The sequence below is a fragment of the Charadrius vociferus genome, unplaced genomic scaffold, assembly GCF_000708025.1.
Source record: "Charadrius vociferus isolate BGI_N301 unplaced genomic scaffold, ASM70802v2 scaffold134, whole genome shotgun sequence".
NCBI classification, from domain to species: domain Eukaryota; kingdom Metazoa; phylum Chordata; class Aves; order Charadriiformes; family Charadriidae; genus Charadrius; species Charadrius vociferus.
In genome coordinates, this window is record NW_009648333.1 from 3,492,102 (window position 1) to 3,509,921 (window position 17,820).

General features: G+C 39.3%; 1 protein-coding gene across 1 annotated transcript in view; it reads right to left on the reverse strand.

Annotated features, from left to right (window-relative positions):
• CORIN (corin, serine peptidase) overlaps positions 1-17,820 on the reverse strand; it is a 152,148-nt gene that overhangs the window by 89,608 nt on the left and 44,720 nt on the right. Inside the window, exon 4 of the mRNA XM_009885012.1 lies at positions 59-240. Coding sequence (XP_009883314.1) covers positions 59-240 — 182 coding nt within the window. The remainder of the gene's footprint in view (positions 1-58; positions 241-17,820) is intronic.

The following is a 17,820-nucleotide window of genomic DNA, read 5'->3' on the forward strand; positions in this document are numbered from 1 at the left end:
ATACATTATTAAATAGGAACTCATGAACATCATGTAACAATTAAGAATGGAAACATACATTGCTTTCCTTTTTCTTGGTGTGGTGAGAAGCATACCCTTGTAGTGGTGTCATTTTCAGTTTTGTTTTGGAATTGAGAGCACTTCAGGAATTCTGGCCAAGAAGCATTTACCATACCCAGGACTGGTTCACAGCCTTCTTTTGCTGCCTCACAAAATGTCCTGCAGGGCAAGAGGCCTCGACTGGCGAAGAGAGACAGAGAACAAAAACACAAAAGATTATTACTCTACATATTGTGAAATCTTTTTAAAAAGAAAAAAAAAAGTAATAATAAACACTTTTGAAGAATTTTATGTCCTACGGAGCTGCACCAAAAAGGTGCCAAATCTTCATTATTCAATTAAGGTGACATCAGCTCTGGCTTTCGGGTTGAATTTAAGCCCAAATCAAGCTTAGAACAGTGTGATGGATGCACTCCTCCTGTTTGAACTAACTGAACTTCGGTCCAGGCAGATGCTCAGCAAATAGGCCTAAACAAAGTTAATCCTGTTATGTAAGGCTATCAGTGAGAACTCAGCACCAAACCCCAAAAATTGGTTTGGCTGGACACTGGGCTAGTAAGTGGCCAAAACTGCATTAACACAGCAGAAAATCTGACTATAAATCAACCACTTTACACTATACATATCTGCAGCCTTCAGGGCAGTTGATCTTTCCCTCCATAGCAGCTGGCTGCATGGCGGTGATCTTCCCTTGAGTAGGGACACCTCTCAGTGTTACCCTTTGAGGCTGAGAGATCCCTTACCTGACACCAGACATCAGTGGGTCAGTAAGTGACATTTTTTGCATGCATGTAACATTTATGATACATATAGCAAGCTTATGCGATAATCTTTGTATCCCATACTAACTTTAAGTGTATTAAATAGTAGAGTATTGACTATCAATCCATCTCTACTTATTAAATGTTTTACATAAATAAAATTACTGATTAAAACTCAATAAACTAACTACTAGATCAGATCTGAGTGTTCTCTGACTCTCCTCCTGTGACAAACAGTTTCTAAGTTCAACTCTGTGCAACCTGAAGCTGAGGTTTCAACAGTTGAACCAACATAATGGTGTAGTGAGACCATACAGGAGAAAGCTTGCTTCTTCATCCTCTCCTTCTTCCCCACAACTATGCAGACCTACCCCTCTCTGACTTCGGCAAACACTTTTATGAGCTTATAAAAAAATTACTTGGGAAAAAACTTTTCACGTTTTTGACTGGGTAAGCTTTCTGACAACTTAAGTGTGCTGAAACTGCTCAGGGAGAGAACCAACAACCACCAGACACAAACTGTAGGAACCAACACCGGAGAACACTATATCACCCCCTTTTAGCATTTATGAGTTCTTACACGATTTCCCCTGACTAGTCAAAACATACTGAGTGTCAAATCAAATGCAATAAATCTCAATATGACTTGAATTGTATTTTTTTTTAAGAAAAGCTCTATAAATTAGCAATTTTAAAAGTATACCAAGTTTAAATGCAACATGTTTGTTTCTTATTCTGAGTTATATACCTGCATATGATTTTTTTCTTTATTCTCCTTTTACATGTACATAGGAAAATCAATTAAAATACACAGCTATAAACTGTCTTCAGGTCTACGTAACTAGAGTCAACAAAGTCAAGCAAAAAATCTAGGAAATCTATTAACATGTTTACCGTAGATCTGGAAAAGGATAAAAAAAAGCAAAGTTACAGGACTACAGGTAACACAACGCTAGCCAAGTTAGTCAAGACTTGACAAGAAATTTGAAAGGAGCCTCCGCCAAGTTAGTTGATATGTGGCAGCTGTAATTCAGGACAGACTACTGCAGTGTAATGCACACAGGAAGGATTAACTGAACATCCACACATACAGTTCCCTGCTTTCCTGCCAGCTTCCACTAACCTTTTATCTGAAAATCATTTAGATGGAACAGAGGAAAAGTTCTAGCACAGTCAACATTAGTCTTAGCTATAAAGAAAAACTGTTCAATGCCTTTCCCAGCAAGGATTGGCACCGTCTGTGGGAGCACTTCATTACCTGAGAGAGCTGTCTAAACAGAGCTTCATAATTTATCACTGGAGAACAGTGGAGGAAAGCATCTCAGTAAGCAGGTTCCATTGCATCTGAAAGTCCCCTCACACAAGCAAAACCAGCCCAAATGAGACACACTGCCTGCCTATACAAACACTTCTCTCATCTATATGACTGGTAAGTCAAAAAGACCCAGGTTGTCTTGCTGGAAAGCAGAAGCACTAATGCAGCTAGATGGCGGCATCTGGTAACACCAACCTGTTCATACTGAATAAATATCAAAACTCCAATTTGACAGCATGACAGCCTTCCATAACATCTAGAGCTAGACAGTGTGTGATAACTATCAAAAATTAGGAAGAAGAGAGGCCTGGATATACAGTAGGAAAGACATCTGAGTGATCTTTGCCAGAAGATTATGTCAGCCTGCTGGATGAGGTAACAGAAAGCACACAGATAAGCGGTAAAAAAGATCTCTCATTTAAGTACCCAATACCCCATCACTACATTTTCTCCATGTGTGGATTCCTTCCTCTAATTTACTGTAGTGCTTACAGCATTTCTTCAAATATTATAAAAATTTACCAGCAGAAAACTGGGAAGATAATGTACATTCATAACTTATGAATCAATGACCAAAAACCAGAAGTTGCATACATGCTCTAACCAGGAAAGATCTCACATTTAAAACAGTTCAAGTTTTCTCAGGCATAATTAAAATTGGGTCACTTATTCCTAAGAATATAATGAAAAAATGTAACTCTGACTTGCAAGTAAAATGTCATTTTTTGAAAGCATTATTATGCATTGCTGGCTTTGCTCTATTACAAAATATGACATAAATTATAATTTTTTACTTAGCTCGAAATCAATGTTTTGTCATTCAGGAAAAAAGAATGATTAATTTCTAAAATATGCAATGTTTAAAATATGATTAGCATGTCAACTCAATGTGTATTTATTATATTTTAATGATACCTCTGACTTTATATTATGCTATTTTATTCTGCACTATATGGTGGTCTTTTTAAACAGTGAACACCAAGACTGATTAGATCCTTTATCATAATTGTGAGCTGCCACCACCAATACCATTCATGACTTTCTTATCATATCACAGAATTTCAGAGTTGGAAGGGACCTCTAGAGATCTTCTAGTCCAACTCCCCTGCTAAAGCAGGATTGCCCAGAGCACATTACTCAGGACTGCATCCAGGCGGGTTTTGAAAATCTCCAGAGGAGACTCCACAGCCTCCCTGGGCAGCCTCTTCCAGTGCTCTGTCACCCGAACTGTAAAGAAGTTTTTCCGTGTGTTGGAACGGAACTTCCTATGTTCCAACTTGCACCCATTGCCCCTCGTCCTGTCACTGGGATCCACCAAGAAGAGTGTGGCTCCATCCTCCTTCAACCCACCCTTTAGATATTTGTAAGTAATAATAAGGTCTCCCCTCAGCCTTCTCTTCTCCAGGCTGAAGAGTCACAGCTCTCTCAGCCTTTTCTCATAAGGGAGATGCTCCAATCCCTCAATCATCTTGGTTGCCCTTCGCTGGACTCTCTCCAGCAGTTCCCCATCTTCTTCCCCATCGGCTCGTTTATCGAGCCATAGGGATGGCCTTCTCCTGTGCTTCTAAGACTACCTGCTTGAAGTAAGACCAGCCTTCCTGGGCACCTTTGCCCTTCAAAACTGCCTCCCAAGGGACACTCTCAACCATGCTCCTGAACAGGCCAAAGTCTGCCCTTCGGAAGGCATGACCATTAAACTCCAGAAAGACTCCACAGAAGTGAATTTCAGCTAAACAAACATTACATTGACTTGGAAGATGATCTGGCACAATATTTTGAAAGGAAACAAAACTGCTTAAAGTGGAAAATGTCAACCAACTCTCAATGGAAGGAACACGTAGAGACCTAGAAATACATGCAATTGTTAAGTATGGCTCTCTTACAGAGACAGCTGACACATTCAGAAATGCTTGAGAGAACTTCACCCATACAAGTCCATGGGACCCATTGGAGTGCTGAGCAAACTGTCCAGTGCTCTTGCAAGACCTATCTCTGTCATCTCTGAAAGGTCATGGACATCAGGGCAGGTATTTCACAACTAGAAAAAGGCAAATATTGCATCCATCTTCAAAAAAAAGGCCAAAAAGGTCAAGCTGGGTTACTTCAAGCTGGTCAGACTGATTTAGTCCCAAGGAAAATCACAGAGCGAGTCCTCCCTAAACACATTTCTGGGCACAGGAAGATGATAATCAGGAACCGTCAGCACAGATTTATCAAGGGTAAATCATGGCTGACCAGCCTGATTGGCTGTTATGGTAAAATAACTAGATAGGTTGTACTGAGATCTGTCCTGTTTGACATCTTTATCAAGGACGTGGAAGAGGTCACCAAGCATGCTCTTGTCCAGTTTGCAGATGACACCAAACTGTGGGAGGCAATCAATGTACTCGATGGTAGAGCTGCCATTCAGAGGGACCTAGGCAGGCTGGAAAAATGGACCAAGAGGAACATTATGAAATTCAACAAGGACGAGTCCTGCACTTGGGAAGAAAGAATCCACTGTAATGATGCAGGCTGGATACTGACTACTTGGGGAGCAGCTCTGCTGAAAACAACCTGGGGGTCTTGGCAGACAGCAAGCTGGGCATAATCCAGCAGCGTGTCCTGGCAGCAAAGCAGGCCAACAGTATCCCCACCTGAATCACACAAGCACACAGTAAGTATATAATGGGAAAGGACTGTTCCTCTCTGCTCAGCACTTGCTAGAATTCACATGAATAGTGTGTACTCTTTGGCTGCTCCAATACAGGAAAGACACTGATAAACAGCAGTGAATCCAGGGGAGGGCCACCAAGCTGGTTCCACCAAGAGGTTGGAACACTCACCTGCGGGACAGGCTGAGGGAACTGGACTCCTTCAGCCAGAATAACAGACAGCTTGGAGGTAACATCAATCCCTACACCCTCCAGGACCCATAGGGAGTTTATGAAGTCTAGCTATTCACAGTGCTGTATGGTGGGAGAATGAGACAACTGACATAAGCTGAAACAAGAGATGTCCAGACAGTATAAAGAACTTTTTCAGCCTGAAATTAGTCAGGGAGTGAAACAGGTTATCCAAAGAGGTTGTGTGGTCTCCATCCTTGCATGTTTTCAAGACATAACTAGACAAAGCCCTGAATACATAATCAATGTACTTCTGCTCCACTGAAGAGACAAGGAATGTCATTATAACAATGAACAGTTTCAGTAAAATTAAATTATTGACTGTTTGAGCTATTTAAATTTGGTCTGTTGATGGAAATTCACATACAAAATGAGAACAAAACTGAAAGAAATATCACAAACTAACATAAGGAAGTTGAACTGAGTATACTGAAATTTTTCATAACATTGGGCAAACTGCAAATTCTTGATATTACTGGAATTTGGAAACAATTTGAAGAACTATTACAGAAGTAGTTACCCAAATTGCCTAGCTAAGAACAATTCAGTGTTCTGTTATTTTGTTTGAAGTTTCAGAAATAAATACATATAAAAGCACAAACACACATACAGACACACGGACACTTCTAAATATCATTGCAAAAAAGAAAAATGCATGACTGAATCCGTACCATATTCTTTACTGTAAAATACAGAGTCTCCTTACTGTTTGAGAAGGGACAAAGGGCTAGTTCAGGAAATAAGTCAATCTGTCACTCAGGTTTGCGTCTTAGGGATCATTGTCAGCCTGCACTTCATTTTGTATCTTCACGTCGAGGCCACATTTAGATCCCACATACCTGATCTAACATGTTTTGTCCCATACCCCTACACTGATTAAATTTTCAACGCAACTTTTTGCACTTTATATCTAAATTACCACAGAACCTTTTGGGATTTAGCAAATGCGGTTTTGCTTCATTCATAACCATTCATAATGCCATAGAAAATATACTTTTCCTAGTACAGCACTTAGATTATATCATCTTTCTCTTTGTATCTTACTCTCGTTTGTACCTGCCCACCCCAAAAACATGGCTAGAACTCCATGTGCAGGCAACAAGTAAATGGCCTGAACTGAAAAAGTCCACAGTACCCAACAATTCCCTTACTTAGTGTTTCATTTTACAGTAAAAGAGAAAAACACAGTACCATTAGCAACCGTGTGATACAGCAGCAAACCCCACAAGGCAGGAATAAAAATCTGCCAGAGCTGCCTGACCACTAGCAGTAACAAGAAGAGACTGGTGTAAATGCAATGTAATATTCACTTGCATAAGTACTCTAAAGTCAGTATGGTTGCCTTTCCCTGCTTGGTATCTAAAAAGAGGAATGTGCCGCCAGTGTTGTTTCTGAATTCATTACATTCTCTATTTGAAACCACTGCTTTAAAATACATATCTTCAGAGATATATTCTTCAGGCAATGACAAGGATTTTTACACAATGCACTTTACATGCTGCAGTATTGAAGTTATCTCAGAAACAAGCCAAGACCTTTATCTCTAAAATTGTCTCTTTCAGCTTCCTAGTCGGCAGCTTACTTGTTGCCTGTAAAGCAGCAGATACATTCTAAAATAGGACTTTTCACCACCAGACTGGGATGTGTTGAAAGGCAGAAAACTTCAGCACCATAAAGCACATACCTGGCTACATGCAAAACCAAGAACAAATGGTCCCTCCTGATGCCAGGAAGAGCTGCCACTTGTTAGTTCTGCACATTGAATTAGTGAATTAAAAGTTTACTATCTGACCTGTAATGGCTCTTCAGATAAAGATGTTCTAAAATACTCTACTGTTTTTCACAGGACCTATTTGATATGGAGAGAAAGAAAGGGCACAGAAAGGGCTCTGCAGCAGACATTACTGCCTCCTGACTGGAGCATGAGAAACTCCCTAAATAAAGGATATTTGGCAAGGTAAGTGACTGCCTTCAGTCACTTTCATTTACAGTTTTGGATGTTTTTTAACTTTTCATTTTTAACTAATCTATTATAGTTAATATAACTAAATGTTATATTAACATGACCACATGTAGGCAGAGGTATTCACAAGAGCAGACCCACTGGTTTACCAGAGGCTTCTTAATACAGAAAATGGCAAAAGAAAAGCCACCACTTGCTATGGAAGGAGCTTGAGTTCCAAAATATCTGTAAGAAATAAGATGCCACATAACTAACATGGAGTAGCGATTTGATCTATTTGTGGATGCTAGCCATTTAATTTATTCAGACTGATATGCTTAGAGTTAACCTCCTGTTTATTGTTTTGGAAAACACACAACACTGCAAAATTACATTACAGTGAAAAGAAAAATAAGCAGTGATTCTACCTCATTAACTGTAAATGGTTCCTACTGATCCAATGGAGCATACCTAATGATCACAAATAGTAATTTAAAGGTGGTATATTCTGCTGACTGTTTTTTTTCTAAAGAAGTGATAGCAGGGACATCAGTTGAATTTAACAAGTCTGACTGAGATGTACTTGAGTTTACCACAGCTAACCAAATTTATCCTACTCTTAGGATTTTTACAAATGTAACTGCTATTTGAAAAAAAAAGCAAACACAAGCCATTCTTGAAGACTCTCGGATGAAGTATTCCATATGATCTGTGTTCTCCTCAACCCACACCTAAATCACTAACTTCCAAAGCACCACACTGCAGTTGTAGCCTGTCATATTAGCCATCAGGTAATAGCAGTATGAGTATACTAATTTCTTCAAATGTAACTATAGCGAAGTTCAATATATGGTTCATTGTTTCAAATTAATTTCTATGGAAATTTTACAAATAATAGTAAAAAGTTGTATTAAAATATAACTATGCACAGTTATATTTACACGTGATAGTTAAAAAGTTTCTACAGATGTTGACAGTAATTATTTTCAGAAGATTCATCCATATATTAAATTGTTTACATCTATATGAAAAAATCACAAATATAAAAAGTTCACCTCATTTGTTTAGCTTATGAAGTCCATCATTTGAATACTATGGTGCAGTGTAAATGGATATATACACAGCACAGTAATAATTTAGAAATTACTAGGCTTCTAGAAGACAACTGCATAGTGATTAAATAAGCCAAGCAGAATTTGCAGTCTCTAGAGAAGCTCTGACAAACCAGAAAACATCGGATTATCCAGCAATTACTGCACTATTTGGCCCAGTTTCAATGTTCAGTCATGTGTGCTCCATAAATTAAATATTTCTGGATAATGATCAAGTTTAGTATGGACGTATTGCTTAATCTACTGAAGGATGAAAAGATGATTAAAAATCTCCATCTTGATTAGTCTTATTTACAGCTACTTAGGGACGAATCATTTTAAAAATAAACTTGGAAATCTTACCATAATTTATTTGGCGCCAGAGGCAAGCACAGAAGCAGGTTATAACAGATTAGGGTGCAATTCTGCTCTTCAGGATATTCATGGAAAAAACTCTTGCTGAAGATGGAGTTTGATGAAAGAACAGATATATGCCAGGATATATCAAGGGTAAAGAGAATAAATAAGGGGTTTTAATTTGCATAAAGTATCTTTAGAGAAGCTATTTATCAAAAGTGTTTTATATTAAATATTCATTGAAGCAGATATAGGCAATACAGTATATGCTCTAAAACCATTACATTAACTGATTTTAAGCTTCCAAAGAGGCTACACACTGCCTGACAGCATATCATCTGACTTCCTCTTCATGCCAAACCCCTAGAGTTCACTTAAATTGGAATTCAAGTTGCCTGATTATAATCCTACATGGATCTAGTCTTTATCGCTTAAAGATGTTTTACATTTTTAAATGACTTCTTTTCAGAAATTATTTCTTCTCTAACAGTGACTTCTCTTCGCAATCACATTACCATGCACAAGGCTCATCAGTAGACCCTAAGTCACTTAAGTGATTGTTTCAAGTACTAGAAATTATCAAAGAAGTGTGCTACAGTAAGGAGAGGGAAGATCCTTTAGGCAACTATTTTCCTCTTGCTGCAGAATTTAACAGATTATCTGAGGAGTTCAAGGTAGCTCAAGGGGCTGGCTCTCAAACTCAGCAGCCATGGAGGCAATGGGTCTTGATATGTCTTTTCTGGAAGCAGCAGGAGCATATACAGCTCTTGTTCCCAAATGTCTGTATCTGTTTCTGTGTTGCTTTCAGTTTTGCAGTAACAGCTGTTTGTAGGTTGTACAGTAAGCCAGGTCAAGTAACTGATTCAGCTGAAAAGTAATGTGACCCCCTGTCGTGGTTTGGCCTCAGCCAGCAACAAAGAACCACGCAGCCGCTCACACAACCCCCACAGTCGTGGAAAAAGAAATCGACAGGGCAAAACTTGTGGGTTAAAAGAGTGCAATTTAACAGAACAGCAAAAGGAAAGACGAAAACACGATTACAGTACCGCCGTGACACGCACCACCGCAGCCCACCCCGAGTGGCGACTCCTCTCCTCGCCCGGCTAGCGCCTCTTATAGCCCAGGCATGGGTCACGTGGTATGGAATACCTGTCCCCTGCCGGCTCCTGGGGAGATTAACCCCATCCCTGCCGGAACCAGGACACCCCCCCCAAAAAGAGTATTCTTTTTTCTCATCTGACAACTGAATTGGCCAGCCAAAGGGATACAGGCAAGGCAGAAATAGGCTGTCAGGAGAGGAAGAGGTAGAAATTGCTAAAGCTGACAAAAGCATTAAATAAAATATATAACTATTCATCCTGCAGGGACTCTCCATGCAACCTGGTAAATTCTGTAATATATCTAGTGCTCATTATTTTCTGCAGCATTTCTTTCTGTCTTCACATTAGTATCTCCCCTGGTAAAAGCACTGCCACAGCCGTGCCCTATTGAGAAATTCATTATTGTAATTTTACAGATTAAAACAATTGAGGGTAAATGACTTGCAAGAGGTTTTAAATGAAGTCATTACTCCAGAGCTGTAAAAAACAGCACAAAGATCAGTCTTAGAACACCCAGTTGTTGACTGCACCTGTTCTGGCTAAAGGTCACATTTGTGGTTCAGTGGACAACCTGACTGTAGGCAGACTGACGAATGTTTTCAACTACTGCTGGTCCTCATTACTGTTCTTTCCCCAGCTCCATCCCTTCAGTTGTTCCAGGACAACCATTTCAGTGGCCACACAGTAAGCCATATTCAGGTACTGAGCCAAGTTAAAAACAACTGTAGGGTATTTTGCTGGATTTTATTTTTCAGCCAAATCCATTTAAGGAAAAGTTTAAACTGGCATGGATACCAGAGGAAATATTAATCATACTACAGCCTTGCCATAGAGCACTGCGGTGTAATCCACTGTAACATTCAGAGCCACACAGGCTAAGGATGATGATAGATCTGAAGTCTGAGGCAGAATAAAGGAAAGGGTAATACAATTGTGAGAGACTGTAGGGGGCAAGGGGGGGACCACAAACTGAAAAACCCAGGAAATATGCAAAAATTACAGGAAGAAGAAAACAGATTATCCTTTGTGTTTCTACAGTCCTGAAGTCAAACAAGTTGGATTGACAAGCTGACATACCAGCCATTGTTAATTCTAATTGTCATTAATATTTTTTGGGATTTTCTAACAATAAAGACTTCCACAGAATATAAATGTCACAGAAGGAAGTTTCTACAGCAGAGCAAACACCCACACCCAGCATTACAGTTTTTTAGAGTGATAGTTCTTGTGAAATCTTTCTCTGTACCCTCTCACAGCACTCCAACATGCAGAGCAGCATATTCAGAACCACTGAATAGAGCTATATGAGGCAAGCTCATAAAAATCTCAATACTACTTTTTGATTCATGGATTTGTAAATAAATGGGCTGTTTAAGGTTTCCGTTTCACATAACCAAGAAAATAATGTATTTTTGTCTTTCATTGTTCAGTTTTCATCTTTATCTTGCAAGTTATTTGGGAAAAGAGTGCATTTTCTTTTCTATTTTGTCTCCAGAGATGGGTTTAAATCTGAAATTTGCTTCTTTACATAGTAACAAAATCTAAAAAGAAAGCAAGATTATTTTAGATTTTTGTGGTTATTTCACTTATGAAAATTATATTGAATCCATACAGCAACATCTACGGAAGGAGTCTCAACTCCATGCAACACTTCGTAGTACTGAATGCAGACCTAGCTGTACATATGTTTCTGACTTTCCACCTTGGTTTTAGCTCAAATGCATGTACTGTTTTCATGAAGCAGGTTCCTGTGTTCAAGTATGAAGACACTTAATTAACCTGTAAAAGGACTACATAGGACCCACAATCTGAGAAACACCTAACATCTTAAAGGAGAAAAAAGGCCTCAGAGGTGATCCTGGCAAAAGGCAGCAGCAGCTCAATTCCCCCGAGGTGGGAGACTGAAGAACGGCTCCAGCTGTTTACACAAGATTTATGCCTACTATTAATTGGCTGAATTGCTGGTAGATGCCCACTCATCTGCCCTGCAGGGACTAAATATAAGGATCTACAGCTAGTGCGGAAAGCCCGTTCTCACTCATGCACTCATGAATATTTGATCTGCTGTCATGAGGTTGGCAATTACAGATGAGCCACAAGAGGAATGCTCTTTCCAAGAGACTGAAAAAAGCCTGGTTTATACAATGAGAATGAAAAAGATGGCGATATTGAATGGATTGCCTGCAGCATGGAAGAGCATGCAATCTGTTTATAGGCTACGAGAACACTAAAGTCTCAAAACCAAATAAGATTAAAAAATTGCACTGGAATCTGTTCTGTGGGTCCACACAGATGCCTTATATTTTTTTCCTCTAAAAATTACAGGTCCATTTAACTATTCCTTAATAGTCGCCTTATCTGGTGGCAACAGAAAAGAGACAGCTAAAGAGTTACACTTGCAAAAGTCTGAGAACAGATCACTGATATCCAAGAGTACCATACCTAACAAAGAGCTCACACAGAACTCTGAAGGCTGTTCAGGCAGAGGAAGGAAATATAAATTCCTGATTTCAGTGAAAGTGGAACTGGGAACAAATCCAAAGATACCATTAGATTAAAAAGACTCCTCCTATCCATCCAGAAATGAATAAAGGAGGCAGCAGCTGTTGTTGAATTTCACATCTTCTACAACAGCTGCTGTTGAATTTAACATCTCTTTGAGGCCTAGCAACACTCTTCGAACAATGTGGCCAAATTCAGCTGATATCCATAAGGATGGACACATACAGTGTCTAGAATGCAGATTAGAATTTTTAATCAGCATAATTATTTATTTTGTAGACAAACCCCAGATAAATTATTTCAGCTAAAATAAGGAGTCATTTCTATCTGGAATCAGCAACAAACAGAAATGCTGAAATCCATTCTGACCCTTCAGTCACTTCCTGGATATGACAGCACCATATGTCACAGCGGAGCTTACAATACCATGCCAACCAAAAACACCTAATGTATACCCTATATAGCAGAAGAACTTTCTCTGTTCTAGGCAAAGTGCTACATAAATTTTGCCATACGGCATTGAAATTATTATTACAAAAAAAGCTAGCAAAACAATTTAATGTGTTTTGTATGACAGCCATAATCAGCAGAGAGGATCTGTCCTGACTAAAGCAGCTAGCCCTTCCAGATTTCTCTTACTGATCCCATCACTTGATTCAAACATGACACTGAAAATGGAAGAGATGTAGTAAATTAATTCATTAGAGCTATAGTTCATCCAGGAATCACTTTAAATAAATATTATTAAGAATATTGCTACAATTATGAGCTATTTTTAACATCTTGTACCATCTGCCAAAACTTCTCCTATATTAAGTCAAATTTGTGATATAATTCTCACCTGATATTTATCATGCATATGCTGAACACACCGTTGATTTAGTTTAGGCTATAGAAAGAAATATCCCTTGCAAAAATGAAGCTCCTAATATGCCTGAGAATCCAGGTTACAAGATCTTTTGGTGATGGCAAACAAAATTCGCACTTGGCAAGGACAATCTGTCACAGTGAAACGGAAGTCCTCTGAATCACACAAAGCTATTTCAACCACAGCGTTGCTACAGAAATTCTGGAATAACAGTTAGTAAGTCATACACTGCACAGCTGCTCTAACTATTTGTATGACCAGTATAATAAAGGCACCCAAAACAACATTGTGCCTAAAGGACAGCCTCCCATTTCCACAGATCACTGTGATAGGTACCTTTAATTTCATGTAGCTTTCCAGAACGCATGTTTCTCTGTGCATTTCAGAGCACTGTCGAAAGGAAGACCTCAAGAATCATCTGAAGTTAAAACTATCTGAGCTGCATCTTGTCAGGAATCCTAAAGAATCACAGACACATCTATCACACATTTACACTCTAGGCTTCTCTCCATCAAGTAGAAAATAATTGTTAATTCATTATCATGCTGCTTCCTCACATTAAAGTTGTGTCACAAAGACCTCAAGCTGGCAGGAGCAGACGTCATCAAAAGATGCTGTCTTACCCCTCCTCACCCTGGCTTCTGAACCTCTCCTACCTCTCTTCCCTCTCTCTTTGTGCCAGCATGACACCTTATGCTGCTACACAATGAATCAGATCAGTCCCTCCCAAATCAATTCAGATCAGTTTCCTGACCCAGCATGTCATGGACCTGAACAAATACTTTTCCAGAACATGGAAAGGGCACTGCTGAGCTAGGGAATAACAAGCAGGGAAATGGGATAAGATTAATTCTTTCAGCAGCACTACCAAATTATATCAACTTAAAATCTACCCTGAAACAGTGGTCTGGAACATGTTCTCCAGAGAGGCTGTGGAACCTCCATCCTTAGAGATACTCAAAACTCAATTGGAAATGTCCTGAGCAATCTCGTCCATCTTTAAAGATGGCCCTGATCTGAGCAAGGGGGTGGACTAGAAGAGCTCCAGAGGTCCCTTCCCACCTGCGTGATCCTGTGATTCTAATTTGCCTGTCCTCCTCAGCCTGTGAGGTATTGTAATAACTGTAATAATTGTAATAACTGTAATAACTCACTACTGTGAGTTAGTGTATTTAGCACTACGGTCTCCAGCAGGGTGACAATAACTTCTCATGGGAGAAACAAACTTAGGAAATGTTAGTATGTCTCACTAACTGAACTTGCATTACTTTTGAACTGCAGATGGTTTAAAAGTTATTGCTAATAAGCTGGGCATTAAAAGAGCCTAAACATGAGCTGAAAAGCATATGAATTCTTAGAGAATCCTTTAACCACTGTTTAATCCAAAACCCTTTTGTTTATTAATTTCTACACAAAACAGTGTACTCATACCTACTAGAGGAGCTTTGCTATAGTAAGATAAAATGTTCCCACATCTATACCTTTCTGGTTTTAATTCCAGGTGCACAAGTCTGATAGGAAACTATCAGTGTTAATACTCCTGCAATGTTTGTGAAAACGCAAGGTTTTACTGAAAGCTACTGTGCTACAATTACTGCAATTTATAAAATTAAATAAATCTCATTTTGCAAAAACAAAGTATGTTATTCTAGCAGACATATTAAATTGTCAAACAAATATTAACAAAAAGCCATGTTCATTTTATGATTTGTTGTAAACAATTATTTCAACTACTTAAATGACCAGTATTTATTTATAAGTAATAATATATTGGATTTGTAGGAGGATGACCTGAGATCCCTAGTTAACATACAAACTTACAAATCAGAAACCACAGCTTATAATAGATAATACACACAGCAAATCATTAGGACAACAGGGCTGGAGGCAATCAATCAGTAAAATATGCATTCATAAAACAACCAGTCCTCCTGATTTTTTCTTCCTCCTTCCCTTCTCTTAACTCCCCTGAGCAACATTGTGAAATGTTTTCAAAGGGACATTCCCACGCCCAGATTGTTCTCAAAAATGTTTCTCTGCTTGATAACCTTTTAACTCTGGTGTATCCATAATTAGCCCCAACACGCATTTTGAAAGAAGATTGTTCTGTGATTTGGAAAAGTTTACATGGTCAGTACATTAGATCAGTGGAGAGGGTAAAACACTGCATGCAATTTTGATGCTGTCTGTCATGGCAAAAGCTGGCTTCAGACCCACTGGACCACAGACATCATTCTGGCCAACGTAGGATGCCATTGCCTGTATCTCTATATTATTTTCTAGCTTTTAATTTTTTAACCAATTTCTTAAGCATTCCCTTCCTTCTGTATATTGACTTCTTTACAAACTATACATACCAGTAATTGGAAATAGCCTTTATTTGTGGGCAGGGAAGGGACAGTTCTCTGAATGGGGGAAAAACATTCTCTCCAGCATCTGATTTCCCTGTCCTGATTTCTCTATATTATTTCCCTGGTTTGTCCTTCCCCTACACTGCATCTGCCATCTACTGGCACATTGCTGTAAAAGAGTTTGGCATCAGAGACTTACTTTCAGGCCCTTTTATGTAAGGGTCTGTACCTACCTCCAGTGCTACCCCATCCCTAGCTATTGGGAGGGTGGGTGACATGGGGAGGCTTGCTTAGGCCCACACACACTAGCTGAGTCACGACATTGATATAGACGCTTTCAGAGACTCTGTGATTTTCAGAGATGTGTAAGCCAGCTTACAGACAGAGGTGTGTGGGGATTAACTTCTGTAGGTATACGTATAGGTACATAAACTTTATGAACAGAAGTTCCCCTAAAGTAAATACATTTTCTCTTCTACTTCCCTTACCTTCCTAGCTCCCGACAGCCATTACAAAGAGCTTACCACGTATTAGAGCAACATCACTGACAAATTTTAAGTTCCATCGCTCGAATACTTGGAGATACTAGGAACTCTTGGTGATTACAGGAACACTTTCTCATAAGCAATCCATTTTTTCTTTCTGGCTTTGCCCAGAACGGATATTAGGCATAAAAAATTTGAAATGGTGCTTCCCCCTGCCCCAAAAAAAAACCAACTATAAACATCTGGAGAAAGGGTCCTCCAAGAAAACATGTTAATCTACTTTAGATACAGGCATTTTGGTCAATGCCACATCCTTACCTATACTTTCCTAGTACTCGTTGCAAAAAAAACCTTTATATTTGTCATCCTTATACCGTCTCAGCTTGGGACCAAGTAGAAATGGCTCCTAAGGTGATGAGTATGACATGTTGACTTCAATGTCTGAATTCTGAGAGACAATGCAAAGTGTAATGTTCTCATTAGCACTTTTTTTTTTCTGCCTTATAAATAACAGTTACACAATGCTAATAAAAGAACTCATGAAGTATGAAATTGTTCATGAGTAATACAGGCTGCATTGAAAAGAAAGATATATCTTCAGAAATGCTTCTTCTTGAGTACTCTTTCTTCAAGTTTCTTCATTTCTTTCTTGGCAAGATGGTCAACGCCAACCTTTCAGAAATACACGAGCATTCCTTTCTTTAAAGTCAGATGTAAACCAGTTTATTAACTCAACATCTTACTTGTATCTCATGAAGAACATGTTCTAGTCATCGGACAGCAGAAATAATTTTGTTTCTTGAACAATTATCTTCCCTCTCAGCGGGATTTGGGGTTGAGGATTTGTTTTCTTCTAATTTCCTTTCTCCGTACAAATACTCCATCACTTTCTGAATCTGCATATTGTAGATTTTCTTTGTTCATATGTATCCATTTATTACTTATTCAATTTTCTGTTTGAACTATCTCTGATTTGATTCACCTGAATCCTTTTCCTAAATAAAAGGACAGTATGTTCAGCACAGCCTCTGAAACACAGTTTCAATCATGACCTTGCATATGACATCTGTTATTGTACATAAATATTTCCAAAAACCACAGAAATGGTTTAGTGCTATTTTACACATATCTTAAGCAGATATTTTTACTGCTTTGAATCTCTACCCTGTGCATTACACCTGCCAAGCATTTCACTCTCTTGTTGCTCTGAATCAGTTTTATTTCACCTTGAATTAGTGCATTATCAATTTGAGGGTAGACTGGAGCTGAAACTGAGTATTTACACTGTGCAGGAAACACTCTACCGAATGTTTCTCATGGCATGTTGACTATGTTGACTACCTGCCATTAGCAACTCTATCCTCAACATTTTACTTCTGAATGAATTAGACCATGCAATTACTATTATTATAACTATTGGTGAAATTACAGCTATCAGAAGGCATATTACAGAATCACAGAATTTTCAGAGTTGGAAGGGACCTCTAGAGATCATCTAGTCCCACTCCCCTGCTAAAGCAGGATTGCCTAGAGCACATTACTCAGGACTGCATCCAGGCGGGTTTTGAAAATCTCCAGAGAAGGGGACTCCACAACCTCCCTGGGCAGCCTCTTCCAGTGCTCTGTCACCCGAACTGTAAAGAAGGTTTTCCGTGTGTTGGAACAGAACTTCCTATGTTCCAACTTGCACCCATTGCCCCTCGTCCTGTCACTGGGAACCACCAAGAAGAGTGTGGCTCCATCCTCCTTCAACCCACCCTTTAGATATTTGTAAGTAATAATAAGGTCTCCCCTCAGCCTTCTCTTCTCCAGGCTGAAGAGTCACAGCGCTCTCAGCCTTTTCTCATAAGGGAGATGCTCCAACCCCTCAATCATCTTGGCTGCCCTTCGCTGGACTCTCTCCAGCAGTTCCCTGTCCTTCTTGAACTGGGGAGCCCAAAACTGGACACAGTATTCCAGTTGTGGCCTCACCAGTGCCGAGTAGAGGGGGAGAATGACCTCCCTCGACCTACTGGTCACACTCTTCCCTATGCAGCCCAGGATTCCATTGGCCTTTTTGGTGGCAAGGGCACATTGCTGGCTCATTGACAATTTACTATCTAC